This window comes from Streptopelia decaocto, assembly GCF_964273445.1.
Source record: "Streptopelia decaocto genome assembly, chromosome: 18".
Lineage (NCBI taxonomy): Eukaryota > Metazoa > Chordata > Aves > Columbiformes > Columbidae > Streptopelia > Streptopelia decaocto.
Window position 1 is genome coordinate 624,239 of NC_138673.1, and position 20,762 is coordinate 645,000.

Genomic DNA, 20,762 nt, shown 5'->3' on the forward strand with positions numbered 1-20,762 from the left:
CTGTGAGGCCACTCTCAGCTGCCCATAGAAGGCCTCATCAACTTCCTCAGCCTGATCTGGTGGCCTGTAACAGACGCCCACAACAGTGTCAGCCCTGCCAGCCTGCCCTTGATCCTGACCCATACACTCTCAACTCGCTCGTCATCCGCTCCTGGGCAGAATTTAGTACATTGTAGTTGCTCTCTCACATAGAGAGCAACTCCACCACCACGCCTGGCTGGCCTGTCTTTCCTGAAAAGGGCATAGCCATCCATGACCACATTCCAGTCATGTGAACTGTCCCACCATGTTTCTGTAATTGCCACCAGATCATAATCTCCCGACCGAACGTAGGATTCTAGCTCCTCCTGCTTATTCCCCATGCTGCGTGCATTGGTATACAGGCATTTCAGGGAGCGAGCAGAGCACACCAGTTTCTCCCTAGGGGCAGAGGAGGCCACCCGGTCCTCATCAGTTTTAGAATGCAGCCCCACTGGGACAAGCCCAGCTACAACCCCGTCCCCCTTCGAGCCTAGTTTAAAGCTCTCCAAATGAGCCCAGCTAATTCCTGCCCCAGCATCCTTTTGCCCCTGCGAGATAAACCTTTCCCACGTGACAGTGTCCGGACTGGTGTCTTATAAAACCAGCCATTATCAAAAAATCCAAAGCCCTGCCTGTAGCACCAGTCTTGGAGCCAACCATTTAGAAAGTGAATTTTCCTATTCCATCCCACATCGTCACTTGAAGATGGAAGGAGTGAAGAGAAGATCACTTGAGCCCCTGAGTCTTTCACCATCCTTCCCAAGACCTTGAAATCGTTCTTCATCCCCCTCAGACCACGGGAAGCAGCTTCCTCCCCATCTGTCTGGAAGACCAGCAGCGGGTAGTAGTCCGTCGGGTGCACCAGTTTGGGGAGCTCTCTAGCGATATCCTTGATCCGGGCTCCAGGGAGACTACAAACTTCCCTAAGATGAGGGTCGACTCTGCATATTGGGCCCTCTGTTCCTTTCAGAAGGGAATTTCCTATTTCAATCATCTGTACATACAGCTCTGAAAGTCAGGGAACTTCGCCAAAGCAGCCTCACACTTTACCACACTCTCCACGCGTTTTCCCCGTGTTTCCCGTGTGCCTGCGAGCACAGCTCAGCTGGAGCTGGACAGACAAACACCAAGCCAGGGGGCCTGAGACTTCGTTGGCTGGAGTCGCAGAGGTTTTGAACTTCAGGGCCTGGTCAGAGCTCCAGCTGCTGCCGTGGTCCCAGGAGCAGGTACCTCCCCGAGCGCCGTCACCACTGCGGGCAGAGGGGACGCCTGCCCTGCCAGGGGCTCTCTGCAGCTCCAGATGAAGCCTTTGGGATAAAGGAGTAACTTCTACATCTACATTTTATGCCACGATGCTTTTTCAGTGGAAATTCATAATGGAAGGACACGTTTACAGTCCAGGTGGTAGAACGGCATTACTCAACTTTGTGGGCAGTTTGGGGAGCTGAATTTTGCCAAGGCTGCTTCTTTTCACCCCGAGTCAGCCAGCGCAGGGCTGTACAGAGCAGACCTGCTCCTCAGCGCCATGAAGCAGCACCGACCCAGGATCACTAGGAAATACTTACTACACTAAATTTTAAGTGAATTCTGTTTTCCTGATAATTGAAAATGGGGTTAGAGGGAACAATGCTGGGCTTGTATTTTTGCTGTGCTTCTGGTGGCTTCAACCCCCCTGAAACAATGATGAGACAAACACACCACATACAGAACCCCAGAATGTCAGGGGTTGAAGGGCCCTGGAAAGCCCATCCAGTGCAGTCCCCCCATGGAGCAGGAACACCCAGCTGAGGTTACACAGGAAGGTGTCCAGGTGGGTTGGAATGTCTGCACAGAAGGAGACTCCACAACCCCCCTGGGCAGCCTGGGCCAGGCTCTGCCACCCTCACTGAGAAGAAGTTTCTTCTCAAATTTAAGTGGAACCTCCTGTGTTCCAGTTTGCACCCACTGCCCCTTGTCCTGTCACTGGTTGTCACCAGAAGAGCCTGGCTCCATCCTCCTGACACTCCCCCTTTCCATCTTGATCCCCATGAATGAGTCCCCCCTCAGTGTCCTCTTGTCCAGCTCCAGAGCCCCAGCTCCCTCAGCCTTTCCTCACACGGGAGATGCTCCACTCCCTCCAGCATCTTGGTGGCTGCGCTGGACTCTCTCCAGCAGTTCCCTGTCCTGCTGGAACTGAGGAGCCACAACTGGACACAATATTCCAGATGCGGTCTCAGACAGATCCTGCTCGAAGACGTTTGCGCTTTCTGCGCTGTGATGTTGAGTCCTGACATAAATCAATGCAAGAGTTGGTCTGTCCACTTGCCTGCTGATACCTCGGGCCAGAGCTCTTCTGAGCCCTTCCCGTGCTCCCTCACCTTGTTCCTTCCTGCTGGTTCAGATCTGAGTCCCTCCTCCACAAACAAGATCTTTCTCACACAGTCTTAAAATCCCACATATATACATATATATATATATATATCTCACCTTTCCTGGGACATGTTAGTTATATGTGAACTGTGCTAAGCCTGCAGCCTTTCTTTGTTAAGCTTGCAGCCTTTTGTGTGCTTCTGCTCTTGGAGAGCCCAGGCAGTGTCTGGGGTGTGCTGCTGGAAAGTCCAAGCAGAGGAAGGGGTGTTTGCAGGCGGTTTGGAGGGCAGGCTGCTTCCCTTGCTCACCTGGGGCTTGGGAGATTCCCGGTGACATCCTCCTGCCTGGCGAACATCGGGACACCGGTGGACTCATCCTGCTTGCCCTGACCATGGCATTCCCCCTGTGGCAGGCGATGGGAGAGCAGCAGAGCCCAGCTGCAAACCCCGACACTGGCAGCAAAGCCCCAGTGAGGACAGTCCTGCGGGTGCCAGAGCGATGGGCTGCAGGAGACGGGAGCTCTTTCCACATGGAGATTTTGAAATCTCTTTTCCATTTCAACATAGCAAAGGCAGGATGGTGCCTCCTCTTCACGCTGTCATCTCTCAGAAGTCACCGTGGCCCTGGCTCAGGAGGTGGACTCCACACAGCACGGGGGGATGCGAGATGCATGGACAACGAAACCTAAACCTCAGTGTTGCTGAGAAATGCGAAAAGGTTTTGACATTTGCTTGGCAAAGGCCAAGTCTACACACAGTATTTCAAGTTTTATTTGTGCATTGCTTTTGCTGTGCTGTCCTCAACATGTGTCCTACAGAAACGCTGTGCTTCAGTAGTAAAAACCTCCTAACATGTTAACCTCTGTGAGCACTTCAAAGACTTGAGAGAGACTTTTACAACTGAGACAGATTTTGAATACAGATTTATTTGAATATTTAACAACGCTTAAGCCTGAAATGTAGAAGGTACAGAGTGGAAATTTGATTGTGCACATTAATATCTTGAGCAAGATCTTCAACAGGTGAAAATTAGGTAGTCTGCCTGAAGTTAAGGATGTAAATTAATCATATCGGTTCACTGGGTTTGGCTGTTTCACATTTTATATGAAGCACAGTACAGACCTGGAAACTCCAGGTTTTGCAGCACAGTTGAGGGGAAAGAGGGAATCTACAGGAGGGAGAAGAAGTGGAAGATGCCTTATGTTCTTCGGTAGCCGGGATATGGCCAATCCTAGGACACTAGGTTTGCCTGTGACATGTTTTTCCTTTTTCCATCTCCTTGCAGAGCCAGAATTAGCCCCAGGTTGGACAGAAAGGAAACAAAAATGCAACTAACAGTAGGAAACTGGTTTGATGAGGATGGCAGAGCCTTTGCAGTTCCCGTTGCACAGGCCGCCCCATGTTATGCCCCCCCTGACGTTCAGCCGCGCAGAATAACACGCCGAGTACCACCAGCCGCCCCCATAGCTGGAGGCACAGTTACTGCTGGAAGTGTCCTGATCCCGATCTTTAGTGGAGAACTTCATGTTGTCGTGTGTGGCAGAAGCACTGTTCAAGGCCATGCCGTCCCCTGCCGACCCCGAGTATGTTCCCAGCCTCAGCCGGTAGCCCTGGGACTCATCTTCCACACTGAAGAGGTTATAGTCTGCAAACCTGGCATAGTTTGCAGCATCCCAGATGACAAACCTGACCCGGTAGACCTTCTGCCTGGAGATCTGGTGGATGTACTCAGTGCCCAGCCAGTAGTCGGTGTGCACGTTCCCAAAGCCGTACTTGTAGGTGGTCCAGGACTCGGCCCAGGTGATGTCGGTGCTCTGCCGGTTCCTCTGGATGACCGTCCAGCCCCCGTCTGCCACACTCAAGTTGCAGTACACCACGATGGGCTGCAGCCCGGTGGGCTGGATGACGTAGATGCCGCTGGGGCTGCCAGAAGAGACCTCGCTGCAGTCCCTGGGCCAACCTGGGCAAGGACAGAACATGCAGGACCCCCAGACACAGCACCTCCCCCAGTCCGCTTGTCTGGCCCTGGGACAGGGACTTCTAGAAAATGGGCAGATGTGGGATTGTGCCAGAATAGCAAAATTCTGCCACTGCTTCCTACTGCAGGTGTAAAAGCAGAAACTTCTATAAGGGAAATACAGTGATTAAAAGAATATGCATGTGTTTTGAAGGTATAAGCACAGAAATTACTTCTCCTTGTGGCTCAGGCTCCTGTTTCCTCACTCTTCCCTAGCATTCAGGTGTTTCTCTTCCCTCATAATGATATAGGGATCCAAGCTTAGCTTGGGGAGGGCTCTTATTACGTAGTTATACAGAAGTTCAAATGAGCAAGTGAGCTGTTCCTGCAGCCCCGGTATCCCCGGCATCGCTGCGGAGGGGAAAGAGAAAACCTCGTTCCCTTGGCACTGGATGCTCAGGGTGAGACCCCAGCAGGTGCTGCCGGGGGCACCTCCTCTGCCCCCCTGTGCGGAGCTGCACAGCAGAGGACACGTGGCAGGCAGCAGTGACTGCACAATCCTTTGGGATTTGTGTGGTACGGTGCATGTGGAGCTGCCACTAGTGATGAGTGATGCCTGCGTGGCCTTGGCCCGTGGGGTGGAGGAGCACATGGAGTCATAGAATCATTGAACCGTTTCGGTTGGAAAAGCCCCTCAAGATCATGGAGTCCAACCAAACCCACCCCTGTCCCTGCCCCATGTCCTGAGAACCTCATGTCCGTCTGTCCAGCCCTCCAGGGATGGTGACTCCAGCACTGCCCTGGGCAGCCTGTTCCAATGCCCCACAGCCCTTTGGGGAAGAAATTGTTCCCCAGATCCAACCTCAACCTCCCCTGGCACAACTTGAGGCCGTTTCCTCTGCTCCTGGCGCTTGTTCCTGGGGAGCAGAGCCCGACCCCCCTGGCTCCAAGCTCCTTTCAGGCAGTTCAGAGATCAGAAGGTCTCCCCTCAGCTCCTGTTCTCCAGCTGAACCCCCCAGGTCCCTCAGCCGCTCCCATCACACTTGTGCTCCAGCCCCTCACCAGCTCCGTTCCCTTCTCTCCACTCACTCCAGCACCTCAAGGGATTTCTTGGTGTGAGGGGCCCAAAACTGCCCCCAGGATTCGAGGTTTGGTCTCCCCAGGTCCCAGCACAGGGACGGTCACTGCCCTGGGCCTGCTGGCCACACCAGTGCTGTACCAGCCAGGATGTTCATGGCATTTTGGCCACCTGGGCACACGCTGGCCCACGTTCAGCTGCTGTCGCCACCATCCCCAGTCTTGCTCCCAGGAGCTGAACTAGGTTATCCCCAGGCTTGTTGCCCACCCACCACTGTTGGACCCTGGTTGCCTGGACCTCTCCCTGTCGCCAGCGGGGTGGTGGGGACACTTACGGTGGTTCGCTGTCTGCTGACTGTTGCTGGATCTGCTCTGCCGTTCATTCTCTCCATCTTCTTCTACATTGGGAAAACAGAAAGAGTGAGATGAGCAGCCTGTGCCGCAGCCCAGGGGCAGCTCCCGCCACACAGGCTGGTACTCCCAGCGCCAAGATTTCTGTTGGGCATTTCAACAATGCCACTGAGCTAATTTTTCTTCTTATATGGTAGCTTTTGGTTGTAAACTCTTGAAAGTGGTAAGATACTAGGAAGGGTAACACTCCAGTTATTGGGTGGCTGCCTTTTTGGTCCACTCAGCATTAAGGCTTTATGGAGATGCATGGAGTGGACAGCACATCTATGTAGTAGTGGTGGTACAGGGAGATACTGCTGGAAAGGAAGGACTGAGAAGAAGATAGACTGTATATGGTTTCAGATCAAGATTAAACTGTTGAGCTTAATGGTGCTGTAAATCTGCATTGCTTCTCAATGATGGTCAAAGGGATTCACAGGTTCGTTTTGCTCATAAAGAGCTTCAGAAGCATTCAGAGAGGTACAGGAGCTCAAAGCATGTAAACCAGCAATGTTCTCTTTAGAGAGAAATCACAACACCCATATTTCTAAGACAACTTTCCCCAAGAGCCTCCAGTGGCGTGACCGTTATCAGTGATGTGACAAGGTTATGGTACCATTTAGCCATGTGCAGGCCTCAGAAAGCGTTTTACTTGGTCACCTATGCAAAGTTTCTCTGAAGTCTCAGTGCTACAGATGGATTGCAGATAGCAAGAGAAAAGGTTTTTCCTTCAAATATCTATGGTTGGCTCATGTGGTCCTGTTAATAACAAAGAAGGCTGAACTACAAAATCTTCTGATGTTTGGTTAAGATCTGAAACTGGAGGAAGATTTGATCAGGTTCCTTTTGTTTCTGAGTGTGACTGCTCTTCCCCAACATTATTTTCCACTTTTCCCTCTCTGTGCAGAGAGGAGAGGGCTCCTGGTGCTCGGATGAACGGAGTTTAGGGATGTAAAAGAGAAAACACATACCAGGATGGAGCTCATCTGAATGGAGATTAACGATTTCACCCAAATTTGCTTTTAGTCTTTCCAGGTTTTCAATTTCCAGAGCAAGAAGAGGGGCCAGCAGGGCCAGCACCAAGGGGAAGAACAGCAGATTGGAGCGATGAGCAGCTGTAGAAAGAATACACACGGTGAATCTGGAAATGCAAACCCACTGGAAGAGACTTGGCTAACTAAATTCAGCAGAAGTTTAAACAAACTAACAGAATAAATAAATCCACAACATTATGTTTTTACTTTCTTGACCAGCAGAAGTATACAGAACAATTTCCAAAACCAAGCATTCTCATTCTGCAAAGGCATACATCCCCGGAGAGAAACACTTTTCCGCAGAAATTACACTTTACAGGTCTAAGTTTGCAGCTTCTAAGAGCAAGGTCATCCTCTTTGGCTGCAGTCTGGGCTAAAGCAAGGGGCTCTGGGTCCCGGAATGGAGATGTGGAGACAGCATCAGTGTGTGTGTGTCGTGAGAAAAGCAGCTCACGCTCCAGGAGCGCATGCTGGTTTGTAGGAGCTGCGGGGACCTTGGGATAGTCAGGAGCTACTACAGCAGCGACAAACAAGGCACAGGGACCAGAGAGCTTGGAAAGAAAGGACCTGTTATGGCCACAATGCTGATGGTGCCCTGAGAATCAGAGGCTTCACTTAATTGTCCCCAAACTGTCCCCTCCCAGGAGGGTGCTGGGCAGAGGCTGGAGGCTGCACCTTGTGTCGCAGCTGTGGCTGCTGCAGGGATGTGACGGGGTCAGCGCATCCCGCCGAAACCTGGGCCAGCACACTGTGCTTTACAGGACGGTTTCTGCCGCCATCAGAAACCTGAGCACTTTGCCTCCTTGGACCAGACCAGATCAGGGCTCTCCTCAACAGCTTGTTCATGCTCAGCTCCATAGATTTGTGTTGACAGCTTGCTCACCCAGCTTCAGTACCCTGAAGGGATTATGGGGTCAATGGATAATTAATACATTAATTAGCTTCCATTCTGATTTTAATTTTTTTTTTTTTTGGTGCTTTGGGCTGTGGCACAAATATAATTTAAACAAATGTTGCCTTTACAACACCACCCAGGGCAGGATGGTTTCGCTTGTGGCCAGGAATGAAGGGGAGAGGATGAGGAGTAGGACAGTCACAGAGACCTACAGCAGGAATAGGGTCATCCCACCATCCCCAGGCCAGAAATGGTCAGTGGGAAAAGCAGAGCCGCAGGTGGGGCGGCAGAAGGGCAGGGGCAGGCAGAGGAGATGGGGTGCCCGGCCATAGTGTGTCCCCAGCCCACCCCGTCCCACCCACGCTCACCCGTCCCACCCACGCTCACCCGTCCCACCCACGCTCACCCATGCCGTCTGCAGGGACCCTGCGGAGCGCGAAGCGGCAGGTTTGGCTGGCGCAGGGTGGCCAATGCTGCCGTTATATAGGGCTCCAGGGGCGAGGTGGGACCAGCTGGCCCAAACTACAACACTCACCCCCTCCAGTTGTCACCAGCGTTGGAAATTTATGGTTTGTTTGCCCTCATCTGTAACCACCTCTGTTCATGCACCAGCTGTTGTGCTTCTGTGATAAGAGCTCCTGAATGAACCTCAGCAAACAGCACCTGGTGTTCACACAAAATATCACCAAACCAGCAAATGCTCCTGATAAGAACTTTTCTTGAAGTTGTCATTACTTACGGGATTTGATGCCAAACCCTGTGGGGACATCCTGTGACCCCATGCCAGGGGTTTCTGTTAGACAGGGTCTGCCCACCCCAGGATGGTGCATCCCCGCAGAGGGAGCCGTGCTCGCTGACCCCGCACCCTGGCCCCCACGCACCCCAGGGCTGCAAAGGGGCCTTGTCCCCAGCCCCACCCCCCCAGTGATGCAACCGCTTGGGCTGGTGTGAGCCGTGAGCCGGTCCCACGGGGCAGCCACGCGTGTGGAGGTGTTGCTGCCCAAGTGCTGCGGTGGGGCAGGTCCCAGCACCCTCCTGAGGGCTCCAGGGCTGGCGCTGGAGCTGAGGGCTCTGCTGGAGGGTTTGGCTCTGACTGCACAGCTCTGGGTAACCTGGGGAGCAGCCCCTCATCACAGAGCTGGCTGCAGACTCAGTTAGTTGGGTGACTGTGGGTTCAGCAGATATTGAGCGGTCCAGTCTGAAGCCAGGCTTGCAAATGCACAGGGATGGGAGAGGAGCGCTAAGAAAGGCAGTGGCACAGCTTGGCAATGGTGGCTGATGGCTCGGTGACACTGATCTATGATCACGGTGAGGTATTTATTGATGGCCTGACACCAGCAGGTGCTGAGCTGCCGGAACACGTCCCTGTGCCACCCCCAGGATGCTCCATAGCATTGCCAGGGACCCGCACAGGCTCTGCTGCCACCAAGCTGATGCTGGCTGCTGCCCCATGCTGCCTTCATCCCCAGGCCCTTCATCCCCGGGTGGCATTGCCACCTCTGCCGTCCTTCAGGAGACCAGCAGGTGGTGGTGAAGGTCCCAGCACCAGCGCTGCCGCTGTGACAGCACCTGGCTGTGCCCTGCTCTGGGTTACACCGAGACTTGTCACCGAGCAACACGTCCTCCCTGGCCCCTTGTGGAACTCCGTGTGTATTCACAGGAAAAAAGGGTTCTTGCCAGCTCTGCTTGTCAGTATTCTTTGTTGTGGTGTTGGACAGCAATGGATATCTCAGACCTGATCCAAGGCTGCTCCTCGGAAGTTTCCTTTTAATGAAGCACTTTTCTTCTTACAAGAGCTTCCTAAAGTCCCTTGGTAGATAACCTGGGGCTGTAGCATTTGTCTTCCAGACATTAGCGGCAGCCGAATTCCAAAAAGATGCGAAGGGCCTTCGCAGCCCTTTGAGCCAGCGCCCCACGCCACGCGGGAGCAGGGCCGCTCCCCACACCCACCACGGCACTCGGTGCCAGCACCAGAGCCGAGTGCCAAGCTGTGCTGGCATCCCCGGCTGTCACTGTGTGTGACCCTGGGGAGCACTGGGGTGGCCCTGCGTGCTGTCACCCCTCGGTGCCTCCTGCCACCCTCACACGACAGGGACCACATGGCAAGCTCTCCTGGTGCCGCTGTCCCTGGGAGGAGCAGCGACGGGGCACGAGCAGCCTCGGAGCAGTGATCCCACCAGGGCACGCAGACATGGCAAGAGGAGCTGAATTACAGGGCGCAGGACGAGAGGCAGCAAGGGGACTGAGCCTCCTGTGCACATGGGGACAGGCCTCCGCCCTCGCTCCTCCCCTGCCCTCCCTCCGCCGGTGGGACCTGCTGCTGATGGAAGCATCACCTTCTAGAAGACAGAGTGTGCTGCAGCCGAGACCCACCACTGGTGACACCCGGGAGTACAAATTGTCCCAACGGGACAGCAGCAGCGTGGGGCCAGCAGAGCCAGCTACAGGTGACAGGTGAGGAGCGGCTGGTGTCTCCCAAGGCAGGATGTGTATAGACGGAAGAAGAAGAAGGTGAAGGTTTGGAGGGGAAGCCGGATGAGCAGCGGCTGCAGTCCCTGGGTTTGTTCAGCTGGAGCAGAGCAGCCTGAGGGCAGAGCTCATGGGCTGCAGGTTCCTCAGCAGGAGCAGGAGGGGCAGGGTGAGCTCTGCTCTGTGACAGTGACAGAGCCCAGGGAACGGCAGAAGATGAGCCAGGAGGGTCAGTGGGACATGAGGAAAAGGTTCTTCCCCCAGAGGTGCTGGACACTGAACAGGCTCCCCAGGGAGGTGTCACGGCCCAACATGACAGTGTTCAAGAAGAGACTGGACAACGTCCTCAGACACACGGGGTGACCTGTGGGGTGTCCTGGGCAGGGACGGGAGTTGGACTCCATGATCCTGGTGGGTCCCTCCAGCTCAGAACATTTATGATTCTATGATAAGAGGGGAACAAGGATGAGACTCCATGAGATGGCCTCCCAGACAGCACCCAGCCTGGACCAGGCTCCAGAGCATTGCCCACCCCACATGCAGTGGGGAAGAGCAGAAGGTCGGCAGAGCCTTCCCGAGCCTGCTCCTTCCCACCAAGACTTGTGGGCCAAGGGAGGGATGTGTAGGGGAAGAAGAACTGCACAGACATCCCCCAGCCTATTTTTGCTCAGAGGTGCCCCAACCGCCCCGGGGACAGGATGGGCCCTGGAAAGGGGCTCCTTCAGCCCTCGGCCTCTGCTGATCAAGGACCAAAAAGGCGCCGGTGCTCGCAGCCCAGCTCCGGGTCTGGCTCCGTGGCAGCTCTCTGCAGGGGAGCAGCCCGAGACAGACCTCCAGCCATCGCTCACGTGTCATGATGTGCTGGGATCCGGTGAATGTTGACAAATCATTGCTCATAGGTTTTACCCTCTTTGATCTCTGAATGAAACAAATCTCCCCTGTGCCCTTTTTGTTCACATTCCTTCCCTTCTGTTTGCCTTTCCCCTCTGCTTTAGCTCCTTTATTGCCCTGCAGCAGTTGGTAGATCCTCAGAAAGATATAACTCCTGGGCAGGTCCAGTATACTGCATTGATAAATGCCCCACAGCTGGGAGGTTAGGAGTCATTTATTTTTTTTCTCAAAAAAAAAGTTTTAGGGCTTCTTTGTGTAATCTTGAGCAAAGAGAAGCTGCCAGATGGACACACACTGATTACTTTGTCCGTGCAAACAGGGGAGCTGAGCTCCTCATACGGAGGAGGTGTGGACAGGCAGGGACCTGGGTATAAAGAGCCATGGGCCAGCATGGAGCTGAGGGAGCGGCACCGACTGCCCAGGCTCCCAGCATCTGCTCAGCAGCACACGGCCGGGGGTGAGTCCTCCTCTTCCTCACAGCTCCCTTTCTGCAGCACCAGGAAACCAAGCTAAGTGACAGCAGTGGGCACTGCAGGAGCTGAGGACAATGTCCAGTGTCCGTCCCACTCGTCCCCTCTCCACCCACTCGTTTCTGTCTGGTTCTCTGCGGCTCCACGGGGCTGTCTCCTGCAGCCCTGCGAGCTGCGTGCTGTGCACGTGGAGCGCCAGGTTGTGCACCAAACTCAGCTGCAGTGCTCTGAACCATTTGTTCTGAACGCTCTTAACACAGATTTACTTCTTTCCCATGAAAATACCCTTTTGCTGCTAGACCTGTAGAAAAAAGCAAACAAACACACCACATTTAAGACAAACATGAGAAAATGTGACTGCAGGTCACTGTCTGGTGCAGGGAAGGGTCTGACCAAGAGGGTGACGACGCCATTTCTCACTGTCCTTCAGCCCTGCATGGGCAGAGCCTGCACTGAAGCTGCAGCTCCCACCACCCGGGACCCCCCTGCTCCTGCCTGTGCCCCGTGGCTCCGCCATCCTGGCTCTGAGCTCCCCGGGGCTGCCCTGGGATCCTGGCGGTGCCGGGCGCTTTCCTCCCCAGGGCTCCAGGCTGGGACACGTTGGCTCTGCAGGGACCTCGTCCTGCCCGCCGTGCTGGGGATGCTGCTCCTCCGTGCCAGCCCAGCGCCAGCGGGTTCCAGGGCGCTGAGCACGGGTGCTGGGGGGCAGCGATGAGCTGCCGGGTGTGGGTGCAGCTGTGCTGCCCATTACTGATAAGAGGCGTTCCCAGTATATTCCACTGGTTGTGCAGCACCCAGTGAGATCCAGAATCAGCAGCAGCAGTACAGCTGCCCCACAATAACCTGCCAGCACATCCTCCAGGACAGGTCCCTCACATCTTGCTTGACCTGCTGTTGCAGGGTTCCCCCCGGACTGCAGCCACCTCCGCAAGACCAGCCCCAGCGGGGTGTACGTCATCCAGCCGGCTCATTCTCCTCCACGCGTGGTGTGGTGCGACATGGACACGGAAGGCAAAGGCTGGACTGTTGTCCAGAGAAACACTTACTCCACTGAAATCACATGGAAGGAGTCCTGGACAACCTACAAGTACGGCTTTGGGAACGTGCAAGGTGATCACTGGCTGGGCACGGAGTACCTGCACCTGCTGACTCAGCAGGGCACCTACAAAGTCCGCTTCGTCGTGCGGAACAGAGCCAATGTCACCCGGTACGCCAAGTATGACATCTTCAGCGTGCAGAGCGAGGCCAGTGGGTACCCGCTGCGGCTGGGCCGGTTTTCTGGTGATGGGGAGGACTATCTGACCCTCTATCACCCCAAGAAAGGGGGCATACACGACAACATGAAGTTCAGCACAACTGACAAGGACCAGGACCAGTACAGCGGGAACTGCGCCAACAGCTACGGGGGATGGTGGTACGACAGGTGCCAGAACGTCCTGCTCAATGCCAAAAAGCGCATCGTTTGGCCAGGATTCTGCGATAATGGTGACTGTACATCCTCCCTCATCCTGGTCAAGCCCACAGACGTGTGCTGACCGTGCCGCAGCCTCCCGGGGTTTCGGGGAGCGCCCCGTCCCAGCTCAGCGCCCCGTCCCGCGCCCGCCGACACCCCGTGCCAGCCCCGGTGCGCGTCCTGCGCGGCTGCGGCTGCGGCACCGTCAGCAGCTGGAACGCAGCGGCTCTGGGGCTCCGGAGCGATCGCCCGCAGCCCCGGGCATGCGGCAGCTGTGCCGGTGCCGCAGTGCTGGCCGCACTGGGACGCAGGCGCTGGTTGGGGTGGGTGCCCCCACTCCTGTCCTGGGGAGAGGGAGACAGTGCACGTTCCCCCCCACGCAGTCGCTGTGCCCCTGCTTTGCTCAGGCCCTGCTCCCCCCGGGCCCCGTAGACCCCACAGCTCTGCTGCCCACGGTGGGAGAAACCAGCTGCAATAAACCCTGGAGCCAGACGTGCTGCCTCGTGTCTGCCTGCTGCTGGGACACTGCACACACACACACAGGGTTGGGTCTCTTCAGTTTGGAGGAGACTAAGGGGGGACCTTATTAATGTTTATAAATATATAAAGGGTGAGTGCCACGAGGATGGAGCCAGGCTCTTCTCGGTGGCAAACAATGATAGGACAAGGGGTAATGGGATCAAGCTGGAACACAAGAGGTTCCACTTAAATTTGAGAAGAAACTTCTTCTCAGTGAGGGTGACAGACACTGGAACAGGCTGCCCAGGGAGGTTGTGGAGTCTCCTTCTCTGCAGACATTCAAAACCCGCCTGGACATGTTCCTGTGTGACCTCACCTAGGTGTTCCTGCTCCAGCAGGGGGATTGGACTAGATGATCTTTTGAGGTCCCTTCCAATCCCAAACATACTGTGATACTGTGATACACACAGGAAGAGTCAAGGCCCCGGGGCAGTTGAGGTTGCTGGGGGCATCTTGTTTGTGGTGGGGGTCCATTTGCTGCGTCCCCTGTCTGAATCTCTCCCTTTCCTTGCTGCGTTCCATGCCACGTCTGGGACAGCCCCATCCTGCAGCCAGGGCTGGGGGTGTCAGGGTGCCCCCTGAGGGTGTCACGTCAGCAGTAGGGGGTTCATGCCATGGGGGATCCATCCCTGGCCCAGTCCCCTGGGTCCCTTGGCAGCCCAGGGCTGGATGCTGGGGGGTGATGCTTTGAGGCCCCGCTGGGGTGGGGACCCCAGGGGTGAGCAGGGGTTTGGGGCACCCCATGGTCCTTATCCTGGGGCTGGGAGGGTCTGCAGGTGGCAGGACATTGCATGATGGCCGCTGCTTTCCCACACTGGAGTGGATGACATGGGGTGATCGGGACCTGCCAAGACCTGGCTGGCCATGGGTGACCCACGCCTGCATTTTGGTTGGAGGTCAGGGAGCACACGGGGGCTCAGGGACGGCACCTCCTGCCCTGGGAGCTGGACCCACATCCGCACAACCCGCCCCACAGTGATGGTGCCAGCGTGCTGCTGTGGGACTGCGCTGGGACGGGCAGGCGGGAGCGCTGGGCACCAGTGGGAGCACTGGGTGGTGCCCCATGCAGGCACCAAACAGCCCTCCCCTCAGGGCTGGCAGAGCCCCGCGAAACACCTGGAGATGCCTGTGCTTTCCCAAAGCTTCTCCAGCATCAAAAACTTGGAGTTTATCTAAAAGCAGCTCTGCAGAGAAGGACTTGGCAGTTCCGGTCGACAACAGGGTGACCATGAGTCAACAATGCACCCTTGTGGCCAAGAGGCCAATGGTACCTGGGGTGTGTGAGGAAGAGTGTGAGCACCAGGTCAGGGAGGTTGTTCCTCCCCCTCTGCTCTGCCCTGGGGAGGCCGCATCTGGAGTTGTGTGTCCAGTGCTGGGCTCCCCAGTTCAAGAAGGACAAGGAATTACTGGAGAGAGTCCAGCAGAGGGACACAGAGATGCTGAGGGGTCTGGAGCATCTTTGTGATGAGGAGACACTGAGAGAGCTGGGGCTGTTGAGCTGGAGAAGAGAAGCTGAGAGGGATCTGATCAATGGATCAATAGCTCAGGGTGGGTGTCAGAGGATGGACCAGACTCTGTTCATGGTGCCCAACGCCAGGGTGAGGGGCAACGGGCACAGACTGAAACACAGGAGGCTCCATGTGAACATGAGCAGAAACTTGTTTGCTGGGAGGTGCCAGAGCCTGGCCCAGGCTGCCCAGAGCGGGTGTGGAGTCTCCTTCTGTGAGACATTCAAACCGCCTGGACCCACCTGTGTGATCTGCTCTGTGACCCTGCGTGAGCAGGGGGTTGGACTGGATGATCTCCAAAGATTCCTTCCAACCCCAACCATTCTGTGATTATGTGATTCATTAAAATTAATTCCCTGTGTGATATTTTCCCTGCAACCCCACAGATTTTTTTTGTAAGAAACCTAGGACTGCCTTAGCATGGTGGGTCACCCCATATCACCCGTACAAACACACCGGAGATACGGAGCAGGTATTTGCAGGTTTTAGGTGTTGTTTCAGATGCAGGAGGTTTTAACAACCGCTGAACTGAGAGCCAGTGTGGGTGAAAACACCTCTCCAGGTACAGGTGTCAAGGCCACAAGCAAGTGGGCTTAATTCAGATTTACTTGGAAATGAGGAATCCTTATCCTTCTGCCACCCCAGCTAATGAGGGGGTGACAGAAACCATGAAAAGAAAGGGAACAATTATTTATACAGCTAAGAATAAGGACATCTTCCCATGATGTTCATCCAGACATGTTTCTAAAGCACATTTTATTCTCCACAGCAGGTGTGTTTCAGAAGTACAGGGCTTGCAACGTGTTAGTCTGCTTATAATGCGATTAAAATAAAAACAGCTCAAAAGGGAAGAACCCAGCAAGGGAAGCAGAGGAGAAAGAAGAATCTGTAGTGAGCCCAGGGCTGCGGCACCGCCAGCCGCTCCGCTCCCCGCAAAGGGGCCGCGGGCCTGGCCACGGGCCGGTGAGACGGGCAGCGAGGAGCCCTAACAGGAGTCAACGGGTTTGATGAGGATGGCAGAGCCTTTGCAGTTCCCGTTGCACAGGCTGCCCCACGTTATGCCCCCCCTGACGTTCAGCCGCGCAGAATAACACGCCGAGTACCACCAGCCGCCCCCAGAGCTGGAGGCACAGTTACTGCTGTGAATGTCCTGGTCCCGATCTTTAGTGGAGAACTTCATGTTGTCGTGTACGACACTGGGACTCTTTGAGGACATGGCGTCCTCCGCTGTCCCCGAGTGCACCCCCAGCCTCAGCCGGTAGCCCTGGGACTCATCTTCCACACTGAAGGGGCTGTAGTCTGCAAACCTGGTTCTGTTTGCAGCATCCCAGATGACAAACCTGACCCGGTAGACCTTCTGCCTGGAGATCTGGTGGATGTACTCAGTGCCCAGCCAGTAGTCGGTGTGCACGTTCCCAAAGCCGTACTTGTAGGTGCTCCAGGACTCGGCCCAGGTGATCTCAGTGTTCTGCCGGTTCCTCTGGATGACCGTCCAGCCCCCGCTCATGTCGCAGTGCACCAGGACGGGGTGCAGCCCGGCGGGCTGGATGACATACACACCGCTGGGGCTGCCCGCAGGGACCTCGCTGCAGTCCCTGGGCAAACCTGGGCAAGGACAGAAGGTGATTGAATAAGACCGTGTTCAACAATGGGTTGGACCAGATGGCCTTTAAAGGTCTCTTCCAACCCAAACTGTTCTAAGTCTAAGACTATTCTACTCTAAGACAGAGACACATCCTGTAGTCCTCCTGTGGCTGGTTCTGCAGGACCAAGGCAGTAATGAGCCTTGGACCGCCAGCGGAGCAGGGATGGGTGCAAACACCTCACCTGAGCACACGACGCCCGCGTCCTCGCTGTGCCCGCAGTTGTGTTCTCCCCAGGGCCGCCGCGAGCACTGGGTGAGGAGTTCCTCCTCCCCATTGCAGCTCACATCGTCCATCCAGATGGGCCCAGATCCGCGCCCAAAATAAGCACTGCTTTTGGCTGATATTGCCTCTCCACAGCCAAGCTGCCTGCACACCACAGAGGCGTCTCTCATGTCCCAGCTGTCATCACACACCGTCCCCCACTGATTGCGGTACCAAACTTCCACCCGTCCGGAGCAGTGGTTGGAGCCGTTCACCAGCCGGAGCTGACCTGGAACATGGAGAACAACAGTACCAAGCAGATCTGGAAATGGGGGATAAGACCAAAGAAAGCTGGAGCCCAGATCAGGAGGTACTTTCTGACTCAAGAAGTGGAGTTGAGGCACTAAGATGTAGGGCCTTTACACATCTGATCATGTTCCTGGCTGGGGAAGGAGTCCTTGTCTTCTGAAGTCTGCACTTCCAACTACTTTGGTGTGTCTGGGCATGGGTTCGCCATGTGTCTCCTCAGCCAGGTGGTCACCAGCCACGCTCTGCCACCACTGCAGGAGCCGCTTCACCCTCCCGGGACCGCGAGCGCCCCAGGAGCAAGGTGAGGCTGAGGCAGGGAATGGTGCAGTCTGGTGAAGTGCCCTCAGACAAGGGTTGTCACAGGAGAAAACCACTTCTCAGTGATGGGACAAGTGAAATAGTGCTGGTGGTAGGAGAACCCTTCCTTTCTTCTGCATCCTTCCCACTGACTGCCCCCCTGCCATCCCGCAGGGCAGGGGATGTGTGGGGTGGCACAGCCTTGGTTTCGGGGGGGACTGGAGCAAACCCTCTGGGCTTCTCCACACCCACACACGAGGGAAAGGCGCGTGACTGCAAGGTCTTGTGTCCTCCGCACCAGACGTGTGAGGAGGGGCAGGTCGTCCTGCTGGGGCGCGTATCTCTCTTGAGGGATGTTGGGGCTCTGCTGACAGTTCGGGGCGTTGGGAGATGCCCACCCCGACAGCCCACCCTGGGGCGGTCCCAGCTGCCTGCCACGGGCAGAAATGAAGAGCTCCCATGTACCTACCGCTCACGGACACTCTCGGAGCAGACACGGTGCTATTCGAGAGAGATCGATCGGAGAGGGACGGGCTGGGGATGCTCCCGGTGAGATGTGGGGCAGGCAAGGCCAACACACAGGTGAGGAGCAGGAGAGGAGCGTGCGGGGCGGCTGTGGAGGAAGGGACAAGACAAGAGTCAGACAGAGCATCCCACTGTCAGACATGCGATGGGGAATCAGCTGCAGTGAGCTAAAACAGCTGCAAGTCACCCCAAAACTGGGAGGACAGCATGGGGCTGCCTTTCGGATGTGAACCTCGTAGCTGGGCTCCTCCTTGCCCTCAAGCTTCGTGCCAGAGCCCAAGGTGCCCAAGAAATTTAGGGAGCAAAATCAATAACAAGAGAGTCCTTTGCAGATCAGAAGAAATTTGTCCAAACAGAAACTTTGCGGAATATTTTCTGCCCCTCCAGCTCACTGAAGAGCTAGATGGTGTTTCTTAAGACGTAAATTCTGGAAATTCCATAGAAAAAAAAGCAAGTTATAATCAAATAGAAGTAATAATGTTATTCAGCTTAGTTATAATAACAGTTATCCCAAGATTAAAATCTGAACATTCATTTAAAGATGGCATCACAGCTGCACCTCTGGGGGTTACAGCAGTGTTGGACTGCAAAACACATGGAAATGGATGACTTTTCCAATGGTGCCTCTATTTTGGACACCCCGCAATGATGGACCTTTGACAGCAATTCGAAACCTACCCTTTCATACACCAGTAAACTCAATCTTACATTTTTACCACATTTACACTTTGGTTTATAACTCTGCTGGGCTAGAAACAAAGTGCAGTGGCTGTGCTGGATGTGAACCTGTCCTCTCCTCTGAACCCGTCTCTGCTCTGCTGGGACTGAGGGGCAGTACGAGGAGATGAGCTGCTGCCCTATTTTTCTTCGTGCAACATCGTCTCTGCCCCCAGTGCCCCATTGACGTGGGAAAGGCCACCCTGACCTCCCCTCGGTGGGATTTTCCCTCCTGCTCCTGAGCCAGCCCTGGGCAGACCCCGTTTGCAGGGACCTGCCCTCGCTCTGCAGGACCCCGGGTCTCGCTGAAGCTCCCCCGTGCGTTCACAGCGATGCGAGGTGTGAGACCCCTGTGCCTCCAGCCAGAGGGACACGGTGACGGGTCTGCAGGACGGCCAGCACCCTTCCAGTATGACCCAGTGTGCTCGGTGCCTCCTGCGGTCTCCAGGACAGGGAAACATGCAGGTTCCCTCTTCCCACACCGAAGCCCTGAGCACCTGCCCTGACACTGCCCAGGAGCTGGGCTGGGGACAGACCTGGGGACTTGCACGTCCCTTTTCAAACCTCCCTTGCCCTGGGAGAAGCACCACAGACCTTGACTCTGCCCCTGCTTTGTGCCCTGCGCCATCTCCTGCCTCTGTGGCCAGTTCTCCATCCATGGGAGACATTGGACGACTCTATCAGGGGCAGGGTCTCAACATCCCCCACCTGGCACTGCTTCTGGGGGTGCAGAGATGGGGAAACCGCCCTGCCCCACTCCCCACGCTCACACTCACCCATGGTGACTCCACGGGGACACTTGGAAGTCCAGAAAGTCACTGTAGATATGCTTTGAGTCACAAGATTTATAGCTTTGCTGTGCCAGGGGAGGAGTGAGATGACACCGTTGTGCTGGTCCCGTCCCACTCTCCTCTTGGGGTGTGTTAATCAGTGTTAATGAGCTGCCAGCAATGGAGCTGTAACCTGCAGCAGGGATGTTCATCTGCTCTGATAAGAGCCCTTATCAGGACCTGAGCAAATACAGCCCAGGAGCAGCAAGTGGCATCCAGGCACTTCCATGTCTCATGTGGGACTTTTCCTGGACATGGCTTTGCCACCAAGGGCAAAGGGTTTGGAGATATTTGCTGAGCTCCCTCCTGTCACCCCCACAGGGCACAACCCTGGTGATCATCACACAGTCATCACACAGGGTCCAGGGTCCCTCCTGCCCAATCGATGCAGAGATGGACAGGGGCTGGATGCAGCAATCGGCACCAGGGACCAGGGCAGAGACCGTCCCTGTGCTGGGACCTGGGGAGGCCAAACCTCGAATCCTGGGGGCAGTTTTGGGCCCCTCACGCCAGGAAAGGCCTTGAGGTGCTGGAGCGAGTTGAGAGAAGGGAACAGAGCAGGTGAGGGGCTGGAGCACAAGTGTGATGGAGCGGCTGAGGGACCTGGGGGGTTCAGCTGGAGAACAGGAGCTGAGGGGAGACCTTCTGATCTCTGAACTGCCTGAAAGGAGCTTGGAGCCAGGGGGGTCGGGCTCTGCTCCCCAGGAACAAGCGCCAGGAGCAGAGGAAACGGCCTCAAGTTGCGCCAGGGGAGGGTGAGGTTGGATTTAGGAACAATTTCTTCCCCAAAGGGCTGTGGGGCATTGGAACAGGCTGCCCAGGGCAGTGCTGGAGTCACCATCCCTGGAGGGTTGGACAGACGGACATGAGGTTCTCAGGACATGGGGCAGGGACAGGGCTGGGTTATGGTTGGACTCGATGTTCTTGAGGGGCTTTTCCAACCGAAACGGTTCAATGATTCTATGACTCCATGTGCTCCTCCACCCCACGGGCCAAGGCCACGCAGGCATCACTCATCACTAGTGGCAGCTCCACATGCACCGTACCACACAAATCCCAAAGGATTGTGCAGTCACTGCTGCCTGCCACGTGTCCTCTGCTGTGCAGCTCCGCACAGGGGGGCAGAGGAGGTGCCCCCGGCAGCACCTGCTGGGGTCTCACCCTGAGCATCCAGTGCCAAGGGAACGAGGTTTTCTCTTTCCCCT

At 55.7% G+C, this 20,762-nt stretch overlaps 3 protein-coding genes across 4 annotated transcripts in view; 1 reads left to right on the forward strand and 2 right to left on the reverse strand.

Annotated features, from left to right (window-relative positions):
• Positions 1-3,700: 3,700 nt before the first annotated feature.
• Positions 3,701-8,132, reverse strand: LOC309447797 (fibrinogen-like protein 1-like protein; the record flags this gene model as incomplete). The annotated part of the gene is made up of 4 exons (XM_082068775.1): positions 3,701-4,329; positions 5,739-5,801; positions 6,765-6,908; positions 8,129-8,132. 4 exons carry the CDS (start codon positions 8,130-8,132, stop codon positions 3,701-3,703), a joined length of 840 nt encoding a protein of 279 aa, XP_081924901.1.
• Positions 8,133-12,371: 4,239 nt separating this feature from the next.
• LOC309447677 (fibrinogen-like protein 1-like protein) lies at positions 12,372-13,484 on the forward strand. The gene has a single exon (XM_082068542.1). It carries the CDS (start codon positions 12,551-12,553, stop codon positions 13,085-13,087), a length of 537 nt encoding a protein of 178 aa, XP_081924668.1. The 5' UTR covers positions 12,372-12,550; the 3' UTR covers positions 13,088-13,484.
• Positions 13,485-15,647: 2,163 nt separating this feature from the next.
• LOC309447861 (fibrinogen-like protein 1-like protein) overlaps positions 15,648-20,762 on the reverse strand; it is a gene marked incomplete at its 5' end in the record, with an annotated part of 14,863 nt that continues 9,748 nt past the window's right edge. The window contains 4 exons of one of the 2 annotated variants that reach the window (XM_082068889.1): positions 15,650-16,637; positions 16,860-17,168; positions 17,955-18,098; positions 19,504-19,633. In XM_082068889.1, the coding sequence (XP_081925015.1) occupies positions 16,018-16,637; positions 16,860-17,168; positions 17,955-18,098; positions 19,504-19,507 (1,077 nt within the window). In that variant the 3' untranslated portion in view covers positions 15,650-16,017. Of the gene's footprint in view, positions 16,638-16,859; positions 17,169-17,954; positions 18,099-19,503; positions 19,634-20,762 lie in introns of those variants that run through there. The other variant, XM_082068888.1, reaches the window with a different exon arrangement.

Coding starts and splice junctions, on each gene's coding strand:
- LOC309447677 (XM_082068542.1), top strand. CDS start 12,551: ATGGACACGGAAGGCAAAGGCTGGACTGTTGTCCAGAGAAACACTTAC.